Source organism: Semicossyphus pulcher, unplaced genomic scaffold (assembly GCF_022749685.1).
Source record: "Semicossyphus pulcher isolate SPU_LCO1_2020_fin unplaced genomic scaffold, fSemPul1.0.p SCAF_6, whole genome shotgun sequence".
Taxonomy (NCBI): Eukaryota; Metazoa; Chordata; class Actinopteri; order Labriformes; family Labridae; genus Semicossyphus; species Semicossyphus pulcher.
The window spans coordinates 3,527,029-3,547,421 of record NW_027211737.1 but is presented as its reverse complement, the minus strand read 5'-3'; the positions used below and the strand labels follow the sequence as shown (position 1 = coordinate 3,547,421).

At 40.8% G+C, this 20,393-nt stretch overlaps 1 protein-coding gene across 2 annotated transcripts; it reads right to left on the bottom strand.

The window, feature by feature from the left end:
- Positions 1-3,734: 3,734 nt before the first annotated feature.
- Positions 3,735-20,097, bottom strand: nr5a1a (nuclear receptor subfamily 5, group A, member 1a). Of its 2 annotated transcripts, none has more exons than XM_069682648.1 (7): positions 20,076-20,097; positions 18,033-18,154; positions 17,465-17,606; positions 16,139-16,794; positions 6,544-6,663; positions 5,498-5,645; positions 3,735-3,988 (listed from the first exon to the last, which is right to left on the bottom strand). In XM_069682648.1, the coding sequence occupies exons 1-7, from the start codon at positions 20,095-20,097 to the stop codon at positions 3,735-3,737; spliced, it is 1,464 nt and encodes a 487-aa protein (XP_069538749.1). The 2 variants fall into 2 exon arrangements, with proteins under 2 accessions (XP_069538749.1, XP_069538750.1); XM_069682649.1 differs by having other exon boundaries at positions 18,033-18,151.
- Between the last annotated feature and the right edge of the window lie 296 nt (positions 20,098-20,393).

The following is a 20,393-nucleotide window of genomic DNA, read 5'->3' as shown; positions in this document are numbered from 1 at the left end:
TAATGCTTAACGCAGGAGACAAAATACTGATTTAGAAAATGGATCACCAGATTTTTTTTTCTACTTGCCTTTCAGAGCTTCAAGAGTACTCACTCCATAGGATCTAAAGAAATAATGTCAAATCATTTAATGCTTTCATGGGAAAACTACATGTGTGTCTGTAAGATTGATGTCTATTTTGAAGACACTGAATGACAACTTTCTCAAAGGAATGCTTCGTGTTGTAGAATCTAACTGGTGTGAATGATGACGTCAGACGAGACTGAATAACAGTCACATGATGCCTGCTGTACTCAATCCTGTATATATGACAACCATTTGCATCATTTGTGCACAATGGTGACTGTAATGCAATAATAGCCGACACAAGTGGAGCTCTTCTTCACTGAATTTTATTAGTTTGATGATATTACAATAAAATATATTTAAAGAAAACAAAATGTTTTGGTCACTTTCACTTTGGGGAGAAAAAACACTTCAGTATAAGACGTGACGGACTGTCAACTCACAGGAAAATAAAGAGTGAACTTAGAGCAGGAACAAAGCGATATCAAGAGAATCAGCTCCACAACATCAGCGATTTGACCTCAACATAAAGCAGAGAACTCTTTTAGTGTTGAAATGTTATCTTCTCCTTGCAGTAGATATTCACTTCACAACATAAATATACTGTACAGGGTGAAAACACGCAGCTGTCTCGAATGGAAAACCAACGTGTGCGTGTGTGTGTAAATCTGTGTGTGCACTTGTTTGTTATAGGCAGACATTAAGTTAAGGCAGGCGGAGTGATTGTCTACAATACTTTGTAATGGCGGACCCTGACACATCAATGCATGAACAAGGAATGATTTGAGATGTCCACAGTGAGACAGTTGAGCTGCACAATATTACAAACACTGCTCTGACTGCTCTGACAGTGACAGTCAACATCAGGTACATTGTCGTCATTGCTGAGAGTCATGTGCTTTATAAAAAGGGGTGTCACTCTTACAAATCTGAGAAGAAACACTGACTGCTACAAACACACAGGCCAGTGTTTCAGAGCCAAAGTTCAGCTTAGTGATACTGTGTATGGGGCTGATAAGGCCGGCAGTGTTACTAACTGGTGTCTTAAAAAGTATACAATACACAGGAATCGTGATTGGAGAGTTTGGTGACTCCACAGCAACACAAATCTGGATTAAGCTTCATCTTGGTTATTTATTCAGATATTTATACTGGACATAAATTGGTTGAAAAAAAAAAAAAACTCATTTTCAAATATCCTGCTGTTGTGCTCACTGATTGTTCGTTTCAGCAGTTTGAATAACAATCGACCAATCAGAGCTCTGCAGGTTTAAGATAAGAGACGCCCACACAGGTAGCTACCCAGCAACAGTCATGAGAAATGTTGTCAGAAATGTTCATTAGGATGAGATTGAGGCCACTCCTGCAGTGTGTTGTTCTAAATTGACCAAATCCATATTTTGCATGTGCCCAGTATTTCCCCGGGACGTCATGTCATTTACAAACTGTTTGTCTTGTGGGTCATTTGCACGCGATGAGAGGAGATTTATTCGGACATGATTTGTTTCCTGATGTTATAGTCTACCACATAGTGACGATTGAAAAACATTTCTTAAAGCATCCATGCGATCATTTTGAGGTGTCGCTCCTCTGATGAATTTGGGCTTGCTTTTTCTCCGAATTGTTCTCTATGATGTGTAGTTACATGAGCTGCCTGAATTTGCACACAAAATAGCAGAAAACAGATGCAAAGAAAACAACCAATTACAGAGATGCACAAACTTGTATTATCACATGACCTCTAAATATTGCAGGTAATATGCAGTGAGGTCTTTGCTTTACCAATGACAGAAATGGCAGATTAGCACATGATTCCAATCACAGAGGATCTCTGCTTTTATTCTAAACTACCCAAGGTCCTCAAGGAGACCTTACATGAGACCTATGAGACATAGTCCTCCTGGAGCTTGTGATTGGTTGTGTTAGAATGACAGAATAAATGAATTGGCCCTCTTTGAAACAGAAGATACATTTTGAATGCCACCTGAAATATTAAGGGTTTTTTTTCAATATAAATATAATTGGGGAGTAGGTTAAACCCTCATTTCTCTTGTGCTGATAGATGTTCTAAGTCTAAGCTTCAAACGCTGAGATCACACAGTTCAGTGTGTTGAGAAGTGACACAGTGTGAGTGTGAACATCAACAGCTCCATGTTTCAGGGTCCTCTGTTTCTCTGTCAAACAGGAACCTGAAACTAAAGGTTGGCAGACACATCTTTTATCTCCTGTGACTTCTCTGTCGGCGCTGTGTCAAAACATTTACAGATATTTCCTTTTATTTTTCTCTCAAAGACAGTAGACTGTTTTTCTTCTGTATTCCTCCTTATCTTTTTTACATGTATGTGACTTTCCCCTCCTCCTCGCCCTTGTTTGCTCAGATTTTTACAGCACATTTTTTCTGTCTTTTAATCTTTGCTTGTATGTCCTCCTTTTCTTTATTTGTATCTCTACGTCCCGTCTGTCGCTCTGTCCCTGTCAGTGCTGTTTCTCTTGGGAAGGTTTGAGAGTAGCTGAATAAGAATGTGTTTTCTTATCTTGTCTGGCTTTGATATACATCAATATATTAATATCTAATTAAATAAAACAAAACTTTATTGAACCTGTCATCGATCATATTTAGGTTTTCCGTCAGGTTGGTGACAAAAAGCAGAAAAGAAAATGTGTAGAAAAATGTTTGATATTAGTCGAGGTGTCATCTGCTTTCAGGTAAGCTACTTAATAACAGTCTAATCTATTGGTGACCTTATAATCATACATTTCCATCTGACAGTCAGATAAAAAATTACACCTTTTTTTTTTACAAAACAATTTAGATTTCTGAAAGAAGCTAGAAAATGTGAAATAAAAAGTGCAAAGTAGCTCCCTCATACGGTGTTCAACATGTTAGCATGTGGTGTCGACCTGTTCTCACTCAGATAGTGTTTAAGATGTGAAAGACTCGCAATGCTCTTTAGTGCTTATACGTAACCAAACTGTTTTGTGACGTTAACCACGTTTATACTGTTGCACGTCCAAAAGTTGTTAGCCACCTTTTTGAAATTCTAACCCGACGTTGTTGTCTGTTATCTCCCATCTGCAGGTGTACATCTGTCATAGAGGGGAACTTGTCATATTTTGAATGGTAGGGCCGCTGAACAAGCTGCTCTATTGACCACCTGTGAGAGAGACTGTGTGGCTTCAACATCAAAGCCATGTTTGAAACGGCATTAAAAGCAGAAAGAATTTCAGGTGTGGGCGTAAGGTGTGTATCAGCTGTGGACAGACATGTCACAGGCTGGTCTAAGTGTTTGCTGGGCAGCTTGGACGTCTGTGATATTTGGTCAAAAAGGATATAATATAAATGTACAGGCAGATCTAATTTTAGCAGGGCAGAAAATCCAGTTGATAAAGGACACATTTAAGAAGCTCTGCAGGATATGAAAACATGGACTACCTTGAATACAGACGGAGTTTATACTTCCAAACTCTAAAGAACATTTCTCCTCTCTGACTCAAAAAGCCCTCACAAAGAGGACCCATTAAGTCGATCTTCACTTTTCATTTCATTTCGTCATTACTCACTCTCACTTACCCTCCCACACACACACACACACACACACACACACACACACACACACACACACACACACTCCCACCTAGAGAAACAACACATGACGCTGGAGCATCCCTCACACACAGGCTCGCTTGGCGTGCAGCATCTCGATGAGCAGGTTGTTGCAGGGCACCTCCCCGCTCAGGTGCATGTAGCACAGGTAGTCCTCGGCCTGCGTGCTGAGCGAGCGCAGCTCCGGCAGCCGCACGACCAGCTGGCTGAACTTCTCCTGGAACTGAGGGTATGTGGACAGAGTGTACTCCAGCAGAGCCCCATTCACCTGCTCCTGGACGCCCTCAACAAACGCCTGGTCCTCCAGCAGCTTCACAACTGCACACACACACACACGCACAAAGGACAAACCAGACTCAGTGAGGGGAATAAGAATCTGCTGCATGTGGCTCACACTCAGAGCTTCCTGCTCATTTCTAGTAGCGATGCCAAACTGTCAGAAGATACGAGATACGTCAGGCTGATGTTCACCTCTGATGACAAACAAAGCTTCTCATGTGTGTTTAAACAGGTACTGTCACATTGTCAGAGACGGAGCGAGCACACGGGGCTGTAATAAACGTCGATGTTACTACAATTCTGCTAATCTGATCGTATATGAACACAATTACAAAGTTACTGTGAATGTGTATATTTGCACGTAAGCTGCTCAGATGCTCCGATAGTTACTGTCAAATATTCATTCAGAGAAATTCTATAATTACTTACACGTTATGTTTGTGTCGTTCATTCAACGGTTGTATGTGGCATTTACAGTATGGATCTTCTATCCAGTATATACTCTATCTATACTTTATGTGAGAAATTTGGGAGTGCATGATGTGTGGGTGGATGAGTGTGTGTGTGTGTGTGTGTGTGTGTGTGTGTGTGTGTGTGTGTGTGTGTGTGTGTGTGTGTGTGAGACAATAGCAAAGCCCTCCGGGAAACCGGTATTCAGCATCAGCTGAGCCCAGCGCTGAGAATCCATTCACACAGTAATTAAATGTTTTTGAATCAATGTTCTGAATCATCTTTTCAAACTGCTTAAGGGCAATTAAATTACCCCCGAAAAACCTGACTCTGAAGACGAGGCAGAGCGAGAGCAAAGCAGCCACAGGCAAAGACAGCAAATATTTTCTGCCTATGACAAGTGCTCTCACCATTCAAAAGCTCTTTGTTCCTGCTCCGCCAGCGCTAAACAGCAAACACTTCTGGGAATCTGGGCAAGCCACATCTATGCTCTCTCCATCTGCACAAACCGCCGCATGAATGTCGATCCTGCCATCGAATGATAGAGCCATCCATTACGCTTCTTTTGAATGCCATTAGTGGACAATGGAGGAGGATGTCTTTGTTAATATTGGCTTTTGTCAACCCCAGAAATTTAATTAAGTGAATTTATTGGAGGGAAAAAAGGCCAGTTTGGAAAACACTTGTAACCTCACAGATAAATAGGTACCACAGATAATCTGCAATTGTGAGATTTTTTCATTAAAATGTCAGTCTTGCTATTCAAATTCCGCTAAAGGACAGCATCAGTATGGCCCTGCAGCCTCACCAAGCTGATTGATTTTTACATCCAAAGCTTCCTTTCTTCTGAAAACATCATCAGCAGGATACACATGTAAACTGAGGCCCCTAAAAACACATTTATTAGCTGATAGGAAGAGACTCTATACTGCGTATGAAATATTAAAGCTGTTTGAGCTGTTTAAGCACCTTATGGTACACCTCACTCAGCTCTGATCTGGTCAGCATCTATTGTCTTAAAATACATATTTTGCCTAATGATGATCACTGACGAGAAATCATCAGCAGTGATGGAGAACAAACACGAGGCAGACTCACTGGGGTTGAACAGGAGCAGGAATTTCAGACAGGCGATCTCTCTGCGGTCCACCTGCAGCGCCCGCAGCCTCGCCGCCAGCTCCTGACCTCTCTGGACCAGAGCGGACAGAGTGGCCTCGGCTTGAGACAGGATGAACGACAACTCCACCTGAAAACAGACTACTGGTTATTTTCTAAGTCCTATTATATTCATAAGACTGCTGAGTGGCCTTTGGTATTACTGGCACGTATTATATAACTAAATCAATAAATAAATCACATTTTTTCCTTTGCAATTTAGAAATTAGAGTCCAAATTTCGAGAATTAAGTTGATAATAAAGTTCAGTGTTTTAAAGTCAGTTATAAAATTGTGAGAATTAAGTCAAAATATGGAGAGTAAAGTCGAATCATTTTAAATACAGTCAAAAAGTCACCGGAAAATGTCCCACAATAATTGTGCAAAAAAAAGTCAAAATGTTTCAAGTAAAGTCAAACTTTTCAGTATGAAGTCAAAATGCCAACAATAAAATCAACACATGGAGAAAAAGTCAAAATGTCTGGCTCAGTTGTCACAGAGGGACCATGCCTTTCCATTTTTTTTAAATGTGTGCCATCTTTGTCTGTGGTTGTCATGAAAACTGAACAACTGCAAGCTTCTTCTTGTGACAGATAAAAATGTGCTTTAGTGTCATAATTGTTTTTATCAAAATGAAATAGATAAAGTGAGTTAGCGTGAGGGGTTTGGGGTCCCTGCAGACTTTGCTTGTAAGAACATGTCATGTTGTTCTGAAATGAGTCTGTAAAATCTTATTAGAAATTAGTAGCTATAACTGTGTATGGTCATCATGCATTGCAGAGCTGCTAATACCTAATCATTATACACAGTATACATAATTTTTTGCATTTAATAACCTAATATACCTTCAGTGTAAATTCAGAAGCACTGCTTTTTCATCTGAAACACAAATGACTTCAAAGATCTGGAAAAGAGCCCGTCTTAAAGCACATTTTGAATGAAGCACACAGTGCACGGGGCTGATGGGAAGTGGTGTGAGGGAGGTGTTACCTCCTGGCCGGTCACCAGCAGGATACTGTCTTCCTGTCCGTGCTGCACTTGTCTGAAAATGTGATCCAGGACCAGAAGTTCAGACCAGCAGTTATGGAGCAGCTTCATTTGATCTCCCACCTTCAGGAAGCAAACACACACACACACACACACACACACACAGGGAGAGAGAGAGAGAGAGAGAGACACACACATCATCTTTAGATGTTTGACCACACACTGCTGCTCACAGTAATGCTTTATTTACCATGAGTGGATAATGTATTATATCTTCAGCAAACAATGTAGTGATGATCATGAGAAATTAGGAGATGAAAAAACAGGAGAGCAGAGAAATGAAGAGATGTTTGTTGGTATCTGTTAACGTGTGTGCTGATGTCTTGGGTGCTAGTTTAGTGTGGCCTGTAGTGTATTTACGAGCATCCTCTCAGACCTCGTCAACCTGCTCACCTCTCCCGACACCACACACACACACACACACACACACACACACACCTCTTTCAGTCACATCTGCTCTGCTCTGGGGGATGGGTGTGTGTGTGTGTGTGTGTTTTCAGATTGAGCCCCCCCTTGTTGCAATATTGTCTGTAAACTGAAGGACACGCAGCCAGTAATTCTGCAGCCGCAGCTGCTAACAGGCCCAGACACACATTCGTCTGACACAGAGCTGACAGAATTACCGTCCACCTGAATGAAACTATATATCAGACGCAGAGGAGAGGGTCCAATATTGTTGGCCACACACTCATCTTGACTGGAGCAGTGGTGGGGGTGTGGGTGTACGGTGATAAAGGAGGGGGTTAAGGAAGCAAGAGGTCTCGGCGACCTCCTGCGCTTCCTCTCCAAGAGGAGTTGGACACTCAGCCAAAGAATCACTGAGAAAAAGCCTTTAGCGAGCTGAACGTGGGGAGAGGGGCTTCATGTAATCTGCAACATAACGTCTCTGTCTGTTCGTTCAACTCATATATCCGGTTATATACCTGTCAAAATGTCATGTTTTCCCTCTGAGAGATTTACTCTATCTCACAGTAATGAAGTAACAGTTTAGAAGATGATCACAGAAATAAAAAGTGTGCATACTATGTCTGCTTTAAAGATGAACTGTGCTGCTGCTGACGGTGCTGTCAGCTGGCCAGCTGTGGAAGAAGAGCTCCGTGAGTATTACTCATCACATTGTTTTTCCAGAGCTGTATGGACGAGCTCACAAACATGATGAAGCAGAGCCAATAGCAGCAGAGAGTAAAGTAAGTGTGTGAGATTGTTGGTCCTGAGCGCTGTGTGAGTGTGAATCGCTCAACTGATCATTATGTTGTTATTCCCAATGACCAATCTTTGTGTACAGTATGTTTTCAACTGCTTTCATCACATAGATTCTTTGGACGAATCAACTGCATTACAGGGCTTAAACTGGTTTTCACATTTGTACACATTGGTATTTAATTTATTATTTCTTTTTAATAATTTGCCCGATACGGCAGCTCATGAAACTGTCTTATTGTGATTCATATTTTTAAGAAAACTTTAACCTTGAAATAGAAATGGTCCAACTGTGTCTTCTCGGTATTTTTGCTTATTGTGACGGGATATGTTGCAGTATTTTTAAATGCGAAGTAACACAAGAATGTGTACAATCGAAGCTAAAAGCTTATGTAAGTCAATTAACCCAAAGTTGTGATCGAATGTGAAATTGTGTCATAAACAAATAAAATTAGATTTTTCTTCAAATTTAGTTTCATAAACATGTTGATCCAAACCAACTCAGACAGAACCCTTCTCGCGCTCCAGACGTCATGTGAACCTGTTTGAACACATTTTTAAGTGTTTTAAGAGACACAGTTCCTACATCAGTGTCCGGCTCGTTGTGTTGACTTCTGGAAGTATCTTGAATTGTTTCATAGCTGTTAAATCTGTGCAATCTTACATTATGTAAAGTATGCGTTGGCTTTCACGGTTTTAAACAGGGCTATGTAAACAGTGATCTTCTGACATCACGGCCGCCCCCGCAGCAAGCTTTGTCAACAGGTTTAAAAACACTTAACGAAACGCAATGATGTCATCAGTGAGTGTATGTCCTGAAAGAGAGCAGCCGTAATGAATGCTCCAATTATTATAGTTTTTATTCTGGATCAGTTTAAACAGAAATATAAGCCAGCAGAGGTCCGTTTTAACATGGTGAGACTGTAGACTGTCAGACAGCTGATTTTACTGTGTGACGTTCATCACGTATACAGCTGGATTAACCATTCCTATGTTAAATAATATTCACGACTTTACCCCCTATGTTTCTCTATGCTTATACTAGTTCAACCTAGCTGGCTGTTTCCAATTGTTTTTGGCGCTATGCTAAAGGTAGGTATGTTTAAAGACCGCCTCCAGTTAAAATGTTTAACCTTGTAAACATCTCCATGTGGTGTTCTTCATGTGCTACGAGACATATCAGGGACAACAACAGCAGTCATCTCCATGGCTGGGCCTGTCTGCTTTTAAACTGCAGTGTACCAAGGACAGGCTGAACAACACGTTTTCAGATTGGCAGGTTTGAGACGTCACAAACAAAGGAGCCACTCCCGCTAATGGACGGGGTGACGCTACGCATATCATTATGTGCAACCATGGCAACCACTTCTGCAATGCCTGAGCTAGCTGTAACCGTCATCGTAATTTTTGCAAACTCACGACTGACTACTAACGTTAACGTTACTACCACTAATCACTACATTTCAAGCTAAGCTTCAACAAGTTGCCGCTAAACGACGGCAGAGACGTGTTCTGAAGGGGGAAATTTGCTTGTTTTTATTGTTGGTACTTTTTAAGCAACAGAGGTGGGTTTTATTATTAACATTTCATATGATCAGAATAGTCTGGAATTGGCACCTTTGACACAAATGTAATATATTAATATTAGTAACCTTTAGAAATTAATTGTGGTGAAAAAACAAAGTAGCAGCCAGACCTGGTTATTTGCAGCACAGTCTGCACCTATCAAAACTGAGACTCTCCCATCATGTTCCAGATTTACAGTAAATACATCCTTTGTAGCAACTCTGCCTGCAAAACAGACCAGAAAGAACAATCTCAGTCTCAGTCCTGATTTCACCTGCTGTGTGGAAAAAGTCCTCACGCACTCACCAAGGCTCGACAAACAAATCAATTCCTGATACTTTGAGGAATCCGGCTAAATATGTGCATCTAAATGCTAAACCATGCATAACAAGTGTCTCCTTTCTTTCTGTGTACCTGTAGCTGTGTATTCAGTGGGCGTGTTGTTCAGAGAGCTCTGAGTGCTGCAAAGCACAGAATTTTCAGTATTTGTTCAAGCAGCAGCAGCAGATATAAGCTAAGCAATGTTTAGAGATAAAAATGAGTGAAAGCCATAATGAACTGCTCCAATCTGGTTACCACCGGACAAGCTGAAGGCAAACTAGCTAACGCATCAAAACAAACGTATCCTGTGCTGAAGCTCATCAATCAGCCCAGTTCGAACAGCAGAAATACAAGAAATGAGAACATGCAACAGACCTACGTATTCAGCAGACACATATCGGGCCGATATAACATTGTGTGTATTACTGATACACTGATATCAATGTATGTGTTTTCAAATACACGCCGACAACATTTTTAAAGAACATAAAATGCAAAAGACAATGGTTAGCATGGTGTACTTTGCAGGGCAGAGCATGTGTCGACTCCAAGTTAACAATCCTCTCAGCACTGTCTGCAGCACATGTGGCAGAGCATCACAGCTGAGCAGATGCTGGTCCAAGCTGAAACTGGTTAACAATGTATAACTGGGGACATTTTTCTGCATGTATTGGTGTACAATCCGCATTGAAAACCTCTTTTATAATCTATGGGTATCAGTGAATTTCTAAAATCTTTAGCGTTTCAAGAATCCCATATCAGTCGGGCTGATGCATCACAAGCTCACCTCCCTGAATGTATATCTATTAAGCCAACTCATCACTGTGTTCAAATACATTGTTAGAATGACAGTGGGAGTGTATAAATATATAAGTGTGGTCAACAGACAAAATGAACTCTCTACATGTAAAAAAAAAAAAAGGAAAAAAAAGGGGGAATGTCACCAGCAGAAGTTATTATTTAACAAGTCTTAGATACAGAAAAATCTAATATTTCGTGAATCAATATTTTGTATAAATTCCATTATTTTAACTGTTTGTCTAATTCCCCACAGTGCATCATTTTGCAGCTCAGAGTAAGATATCTGTTACATCTTATTTTTGGGCTAAACTCTTCAAACTCTTCTCAGAGATGTTTTTTTAATTGACTCCCTCAAGTATAGTGGCTCTGGCAGCTGAACATTTATGATGTTCATTGTGTACACTTCCTCAGAAACATCTTCCATGTTCAACAGGTGAATGGGAGGTCAATCATAGGCAGGACAAAGGCCACCTCTCGTGAACTGCAGCAATCAATAGCTTCCATTCTGTTCACAATTTAACAACAATGTAGACGAGTGCAGCGCGGAGATGCAGCGGAGAGCCCACATTTCCCCGTTATCGGCTACATGGAATGTAATTATCCAGTGCAGGGAAACAGCTCCGGCTGTGTGAGGCTTTCCTGGCAAATATGCAAGCTTTGTTCTCACTGTTCATGTTGGCTGTCCTGTGCGCATTAAAATGGTCTGACTCTCAACAGAAATGCGTCAGAAATACACAAGGTTCTGAAGGCGCACAATAAGGCCACACAGATGTTATTGTGAGGACAAACTGGATGTGGCCGTTTTGTACCATCATGCTCCACAGCCTGCAGGTATTTATTGGAAGGCATTAATGCAAAATAAAAAATGTTTTTATTTTGAAATAAGAGAGACAATCCAGAGATTTGATTCCCATTGGTTTGGTTCATGTTGATCCGAGATGTTTTCTACAATGGTAAATAAATCATCATCTATCATCACAATAAAATCATCCAGTCAGTCTATCAGAACTAAAACAGCACGTTCATCTGAAATGAGTACAGTGGAATTAATTACATTTGCAAATGTATCAATATTGTTGGCTGGAACAGTATTTGGTTTGACAGATTGTTTTTAGTTGACAGGTATTTTATATAAACCACTTTTACATAATGAGCAGGCTTTTTAAATAAAGTCTTACATTATCCAGCCGTCCAACATAAATGATTTTAATAATTGTGTGGTTATGTGATGGTGCTGACAGATGATGGTAGATGTTAGGGGGAAAATCATGGTCTTAGCTTTGTATTTAAAGAAGGCATCAGTGTCCTCTTTGGGACAGGATGTGACATTTAACTAAAATAGAAATCCTTCGCTGATCTTAACCAAAGTGCTCCTACAGCCAAAAGGGATAAAGGTGTTTTCAAACTCGGTCCGATTTTATTTTTTTTCTCTATTTATGTAATTTTTTGTTTTATTTTTGTATTTATTTATTTTACGTATTTTGGGGTTTAAATGAATAAGAGGTGTAAAAGTTTTAAGAACTGCCTCCATAGTTTTCTTCAGTAAATAGATGAGATGCCAGACAAGTGAATTTCCCTTTGGGGATCAATACAGTTATTGTTATTGTTATTGGCTACATTTTGAATGGGAGAATCAAGGGTTAAGTAGCAGCCATTGCAGCCAGTTTCACAGCTGACAGATGAATTTAATGCAGCAATTCCACAACTTGTTTGTACTTAATACTCGTTATGTTAAAAACACTGTGGACTGATCCTTTCTGCACATGGAAGCAGTTATGTTTGCATCTTAGCCAGAATAAAAAAAAGTTTGAATAAGTTCAAAGAGACAGAAGGTAACCGTGTTACATGATACCTTCAGACATAAAGAAAAGAGTGAGTTCACAATCATTTGTTACTGATGGCATGTGTTTAGTTGTTTGTTCAGTGATTTAATAACTGCGTATGGTTGATGTTTGAGCTGCAGTCATGCTAACATGCAGGCACTGTAGATGCTTCTGACAGAAGACTTCAAATCACAACCTGCAAGTACAACTGGGAGACATAAGGGCATAAGGACTCTGTGTGGTTGAAGAGGATTATATAGGGATTTGTTAGTAATATGTGTATATATATTTGATTTCTTAATTTACCATTTCCCTGATTCTGAAGAGGTGATTTTGGCAAAGTATCCCTCAAACACTGGAAGCGTAAAGATACCTTGTTGATGTTAGTCTGAGAAGATGCAACAAATCTCATCAGAACAACAATGTGCTCTTTGTTTCTGTGAAGAGGATGAGAAGGTACAAAGTAAAAAAAAAAAGACTAATCCTCCTCAACGTTCCCAGAAAATAACAATACAATCATCTTTTTTTCTGTCAGCTTTATTCTGGTTTGGTGTTAGGACACAGAGAGCAGATCAGTGTTACTGCATCACACTGCTGTTCTGTCCATGCTGCTGTTCAGAGAGGCATCTGCGTCACTCTGCTGTTGCCTTTTTGGTGAAAACAAAGAACCCAAGAGCTCGACAGATCTATCAGCTGGCCGATATTATCCCTGGATATGGAACTATCAAAGATATATGTTTTCTGATAATTACAACTTTTAATGCAGAAACACATGCTTGCTGTGATTTCAAAATGGTGTCATCACCCAGCCAGTCCGCAGGATCTAGCTCCATCTCTGCACTGTCTGCAGCACATGTAAATGGATGGTAAATGGACTGTACTTATAAAGCCAATAACAATAACAATAACAATAACTGTATTGATCCCCAAAGGGAAATTCAATTCACTTGTCTGGCATCTCATCTACTATTTACTGAAAACTACGGGGGCAGTTCTTAAATCTTTTACACCGCTTATTCATTTAAACCCCTAAATCCGTAAAATACAGAAATAGAAAAATACAGAAATAGAGAAAAAAGATAAAATCGGACCAAAGGTAATGGACTGCACTTATATAGCACTTTTCTAGTCTTTGCGACCACTCAAAGCTGCTTTTTCACTACATGTCAGATTCACCCATTCACACACATTCATACACTGATGGCAGAGGCTGCTACCGAAAGTGCCCAGCTGTCAATCAGATAACACATTCCTACCAAGCAATTTGGGATTCAGTGTCTTGCCCAAGGACACTTCGACATGTAGCCTGAGGGAGCTGGGGATCGAACCTCCGACCTTCCGAATGAAAGACAACCGACTCTACCACTGAGCCACAGAACCACATGTAGCAGAGTTTCACCACTGAGCAGACGGTGTACAGTACTGATCGTGAGCACGCACATTAAAACGGTAAAATATCAGAAGTGACCACATGTCCGAGCCAGAATGACAGGGTGAGTGAGCTGAAGCAGGAAAGCAGCAGACCTGCAGTGAATATACCAGAGTAAATAAACTGCATTCAATCAAAAGACAGGAGGAATCTCACCATATCTCACCAAGGCCACAATCACGCTTTTGTCGACTTAAACTGTTTAATTGGTTGAATCAGTTTGACCATGGCTTGTTGGCAGATGTTTGTTTGTCGGCGCAGACAGATTATATCATGACTCACTGAGGAAGGTAATATTTTCATTGTTGTGTAACCGACCTGAAGAATTATAATCCTCCATTTTCATTGGGAGCTTTGTGTGTATTCAGCCATATTGTCAGTAGGAGCAACAGCATTGATTTCTCCAGCATGAGACTTTGACTGTTTCACTAAATCATCCAGTCTGTCAAACACTGCAGCGTGTCTGCACAGCTCACAGAGACCAGCACAGGCCTGGAGATGATGGAGCGGGACAGTGATATATGTTCGATCATTATCCCCAGGGGTGTGTGCGTGTGTGTGTGTGTGTGTGTGTGTGTGTGTGGTCTGATCAGCTACTGTTCAGCACTGAGGACACACAGCACAGAATAATTACCCTTACAAGGCCAAATGTTTTCCACCGCACTGCTAAAACAAGAATCATCGCAGTGACTTAGTATTTTAGATTATGCATAGAAACACACATCTCACATCTCTTTATCATTACTGAACACAACGTGTGTTCATATGAGCGTATAACCAACATAAAGCACATACATGAATGCATGTGATGCAGTCAGGTTGGGTGATCTTGATACAGGACTGAATTAAACTTTGGACGTTTTTACTTGATATAGACGGATCAAACAAAGGCAGTAGCTGCAGTGTTACAGTTTGAAGTCACAAGCTGTCACATTCGTTCCTGCTCGTTTTTAACTTTTTATTTAGGTTTCAGATATCTGAGATTTTTCAGAGAAACAAGCTGAGCTTTGTTAACAACTCTCAGCACCTGGAGCCCGAGTAAAGAGCGTCAAAGAGACTGCTTTGAAAATGAAACTGTTTTAGGCAGTGTTTTAATTTATTAATCTTAATATTGTCTGTTTGTTTGAGAGAGGAGGAAAACTGTTTGGCTCCAGGTAGAAACCTTGTGAACAATGAACACTGCAGAATCCCCACCTTAAAACACAGCGAGAGATGTTGCTGCACATTGTTTTATTAGACTGTAATTATCAAGAAGACCGAATGTTTCCCCTTCCGGTCTCGCTCATTAGCTTAATGTATAAAAGCTCACTCGCAAACACCTGTTAGGTAATCCATCGCAGTTTACATCAGCCACAACATCTACATTTACTACCTCAGGCAGGTTTTATAATCTCTGTGAGGTGATTTGTAGAACATAAGAAGCAGCTGCTGCCCACTGCTGTTGGGGTTATGACTCATTTACATCAACTGTGCATTCATTTATTTCAAACTGAAAGAGCCTGTAAGCCTGTGAACTGTATTAGCGCAGACCTAAAACAGGCCAGCTCGTCTATAAACTACATTTCTTATTCATTTCGAGCAAAGCAAATTTCATTGGAACGATGCTATTTTTATTTTAGTGCGATGAAATGATGTCAGAGAAAAGTAACCAATTAAACAGAAAGAAGGACAAAAAGGAAGAACAGGATGACACGTCCTTGCTGAAGCTGTACAACCATGAGTGATCTATTTTCAGGCCTTCGTTTTTATTTTGCTTTTCAGAAGCTTCTTTTGCTTGTTTATGTTCAACCTGAGAAAACGGTGCAATTTCCCCACCAGATTTTTCTTCATGGGGCGCTCGTTTACTGTTTGAGAGGCGACACTTGAGGCTTTTGATCTTCAGGAACATGACAGCTAATCTGACTAAATTTGACCCCGTCTGTTGTGGTCTGAGAGAAAGAGAACGGGGCCTTTCAGGATCCAAAGCTTTAACCTCCCACAGTTAAATAGAAAAGAAAAACGTGTGCTGTCAAACGAGATGTGCACAATAAATAATTCACTGTTTTTCAATGGATTCCCGCGTCTGTGTTTGTCCTTTGTATTCACACAGGAGATTTTACATTTGTTTTCTTATTGAGCAGCAAATTAATTCTTATCAAAAAAAATAATAATCATTTTGTTGTAGTGCCACAAAAAAATGTCACAAAACCTCGCAATTAATAAGGTGTGATATAAAAATGTATGTACGAATGTGTATAAAGCAGGGTTAATGGAAGAGTGCCACAGCAAAGCTTTCTCATTTCACTTCAGTTTAACATCAATAAATAATAGTTACATGGGATATTTGTCTGCAGCAGCTGGAGTGAATGCATGCCTCCTGTGTGAGTATGAGGAAATAGAAAACAGGTTTGGGACTCACCCTGAGTTCCTTGAAGAAGATGCAGCTGCGAGCCCACTCCACTATGGAGAACAGGGTCTGGTCTGCCATGCGACACATGAGGCTGAAGGTGCTGGGCTTGTCCAAGCGGCCGCGGCCGCTCTGTTCCTGCTGCAGGTGAGCCACGATCTTATTCTGCACCACCAGCTCGTCTGGGTCGCAGCGCAGCAGCTCCAGGACCAGGGGGGGCAGGCTGGGCGGCTGCGGCGAGGCGGAGGGGTACATGTCAGGGTAGGGGTATCCTGTCAGAGACTCAGGGGAGCTGGTGTAGTCAGGACACTCGGCTTTAATGGCCCTGCCGGGGAAGGCCGTGTACTGGTACTGGGTGGTGAGGGGCACGTGGGACTGCATGGCCATGCCCAGGGACGGGGGTCCATAGAGGTTGGCCTCGTAGTCTGTGGGGGCGATGGAGCTCGGGGTGGAGGGGAGCAGACTTTTGGAGATAGTGGGCAGGCTGTGCAGGGTGCCAGTGAAGGTGTAGTCAGTCTGCAGAGGAGAGGTCGGTGGTGGAGCCGCGCTCTCCAGCTTGAAGCCATTGGATCGTATCAAAGCCTTCTTCTGCTGCTTTAAGGCCCGGTCTCTCTTGTACATGGGGCCAAATTTATTCCTCCCCCCACGCATGCGGTCTGCGCGCACCGCTGTCACACAAGAGAGGAAAGGTGGAACACATTTACAAATGCAACTCTACTGAGTTTTTCTGCACTGCCAAGATGCTCTTTGCAAAACTCCTTCACGAGCACGAGCTGCACAGAGTAAAGCCTAACCCTTTTCCAACAAAGTAAATAACAGGCATGCTGGCCATTTTTGCTTCCCTTTTTAGGGCTGAGAAGATTCCCCAGAGTCTGTGCAGCTCTCCTCCTTCTTGTAGCCTAAATAGAGCTTTTGATTTAAAACAGGGGAGTCTCCAGGGTTTTATCAGTGAGTCAAGAATGTGTCCTTTTTTTCTGCTACGGAAGCAGGTGCTTTCCTGCACTGCTGTCTGGGAATTAATCTCATCCCTAACAACTTAAGAGCCACCAGCCCAGAAACAAAGATATATTTATATGGTTTTGACAACAATAATCATAATAAATAAATAAAAAAAAATTAAGAATGGATACAGATTTATTTTTACACTTACTCTTGCAATTAAAATACAGTACACCAAGAAATATCCAAGAATTGCAAAAATAAAATCCTTGTTTTTTATTCTCCCAAATAATATAATATCGGTTAATTTATTATGATTATCATGATGATGATTATTATTATTATTATTATTATTATTATTGTCTATTTTAATAGCGGGTTGTATACAGTGAACTGTACCTTCTAGCCGCATCCCGACGCTGAGGCACTTTTGGAAGCGGCAGAACGGACACCTCTTCCTCTGGGTTTTGTCTATTTTACACTCCTGGTTCTCCGCACAGGTGTACCTCTTGTTGTTCTGGACGGTCCTCTTGAAGAAGCCCTGATAAACAGACGGCACGTTACAACAGAGCAGCGAACAGCTGAGAGTGTATGTTTTTTTAAAATCATATTTAAGATACAAACCGGGGCCTTTCAAAATAAAGCGTCGGAATATTTCAAAGTGTTTTCAAATATTTGTATTTCATAATAAACGTCCGATAATTATGAAAAACAATATTATAATATATGAGAGTGTAGAGGGACTTAGCCTTTTTTAATTACCTGTCAGAGCCTAAGTAAAGAGGAAAATCGCGCTCAAAGCACGGAGCCAGTGCTGTAGATAATCGAGCATAACGGGTGATTGAAACAGAACATTAGCTACAGGGTTTAAGGTTGGATCCGTAATTTGATGCGTTCAAGGTTCAGGGGAAAATACCGCTTTTCTTCATGTAACTCGTGTTTTGGTAGATGTTCGGTGTGTTGTTACCTTGCAGCTCTCGCAGGTGAGTAGACCGTAGTGATATCCGGACACTTTGTCTCCGCACACAGGACACAGCTCTTCCAGGTCTTCATCATATGTGTATTCCATAACCTTCAAAGTCACACCTGCTGCATACACACGTGCACACACACCGCCGCACACATGCGTCCAACAAAGACAAAGTGGAGCACTAAGTTTAAATTGCAAATCCACGTGCATAATTATCCGTAGGCGAGTTTTATTTTATCTTTTAAATCTATTTATTTTTCACTTCAGTGTCTTTAAATCATTTGTTTGCAGATGTCTGACTGAATTTTCTTCTACACAATAATGTGCCGTCTGTTTCTGTTTTCACGAGATATCCTTCACTTTATTTTAATGCTGTTTGATGTATTCGACACATCTCCAGATGTTTTCTTTTTTTTTCATTTCATAAAATTTGATCTGACATGAAAATGAATCAAATCATTAAGAAGAAGATGAAGAAGAAGAAGAAAATCAGATTTTTATAAAAACTATTTCCCGTTAAATGTATTTTGAAATGCCATTTTCCTTTCATAATAAAATTTGATCGAATTAATAATTATGATGCTTCTCACACGATATATTAATGCAGTATAGCGATTTATATTTCCAGATGAAGCAATCATTTAGGCAAATAAGGCAAAATCATGAGCTCAACACGTCAGTCTAAATGTTTTCCTGTCTGGGTTGATGCTGATATTTCCTCTGTAGACCGAGATTATTCGGACTCCCTCACTTACACACTGAATATGGTCAATAAATTGCACAGGCGTTGTTAAGATTCATATGTGGACTTCTGATAAACCAAACCAAGTTTAAATTAGCCTCTGAAATAAATCGGTAAAATTAGGATATTTAAAGGGAAATTAAAGGGACGCTTTATAACCTGTTTACGCGAAATGCTGAATTAAACATTAATATCCACATGAATGTATTTACGTTGTTTTCTTGAGGATATATCCATCAGTTTGAACCCGCCCCACACATTCTCATCAGACTGTGGATCTGTAAGGCTACCTCATATTACAATGGCAAAACTATTGTTTCTGAACAAGTATAGATAAAGTCCGTTCAGATGGCTTTACGTTGATTCACACCAAACAGGCCGATGTTCAAATATGTTGTTTGAGAGCCTTCCAGCGACACTGTGTATGCGATGTTCTGAGAGATGACGCCTTCATTTGAGAGAGACAGAACGTGTCTCTCCGTGTGTTCAGCCTGCGTGCTGAGAATTATGACAGAAGTAAGAATTAGCTGGTCCTTACTGGGGCGCTAAACTCGGCTCGGTGTCCAGAAACAGCCTCCGTGAAACATCACCTTTCCCTGCTGTGTACAAAGCCTCACATTAAAGAGAGAGTTCAATTGAACTGAATGGAACTGATGAGCAGGCACGGTGTGAGTAATCAGCGGCAGATGTGCAGGCCACAGAGGCGTCACGCGCCGCCGCCCAGTGAAGCGGTCCTTGGGCCACGCGGGTTGTTGGAGGATCAAATAGTGCGCGCGCCATCATCAGCACAGGTGTGAATAGACGTCAGTAGATGAACAGAAAATCTTAAAGCATTATTGTAAAAGGTGACTGTGATTTCTTGCCTTTTTGTGAAGCCACATCATTGTGATATTAAGAGATTCTATTAGAACTCTGTTTGAGCTACATCATTTGCTTACCACTGAACAGATACTGATTTTTAGCGTACATTATTTTTCATTCTTAAATTTTGCCTATTTTTTAAATAATCTGTACTTTAAAAAACAGATGGTTTATGTTTCAGATAATTACCGCTCTATAATTACGCTAAATTATTATGGAATTTATGCCGTATTAGTTCGGCTAGTTACTCATGTTAATATTTAAACAACAGGTTGGGGATAGCTTTTATTTTTGTAAGTCATTTTCAGGCTTTTGAGCCTTTGTTTCAACATACACATGAATTATTAGTTGTTGTTTTTTTGCCTCACACATTAATACTGTAATTATCACATCTATCACGGACACTTAAAAACACGCCGTGAAATAGTGAGACTTACCGTGAGCCTTATCTCCCAGCATCTGAACAGCAGACAGCGGCCAGTCACTGATGATTGTCTGCAGTTAAACCTGAGTGTAGCTGTCGCTGCAGCCTCGCGTGGGCTGCTGGGGAGGACAAAATAAAAAAGACCGCTACAAATCCGCGTGTTCACTGTCTATAACTATGCTGCTCTCAGAGCCAGCCGCAGGACAGTGCGCAATACGTGAGTGAAGATGACCATGAAGAGAGTGAAACTCCTCAGTCCGCCCGCTCTTTACTGAGATCCCCTTATCACAAAAGTTAGATTGCTGTAACGCGATTGGTGGACGCTGAGTCA

Excerpts from the sequence above, each read along its gene's own strand:
- nr5a1a (XM_069682648.1), bottom strand. The coding sequence starts at position 20,097 with ATGCTGGGAGATAAGGCTCACG. Across the intron at positions 18,155-20,075 it reads GCTGGGAGATAAGGCTCACG|CAGGTGTGACTTTGAAGGTT; the intron begins GTAAGTCTCACT and ends GTGTGTATGCAG. Across the intron at positions 3,989-5,497 it reads CCTGCTCCTGTTCAACCCCA|TTGTGAAGCTGCTGGAGGAC; the intron begins GTGAGTCTGCCT and ends GTGTGTGTGCAG.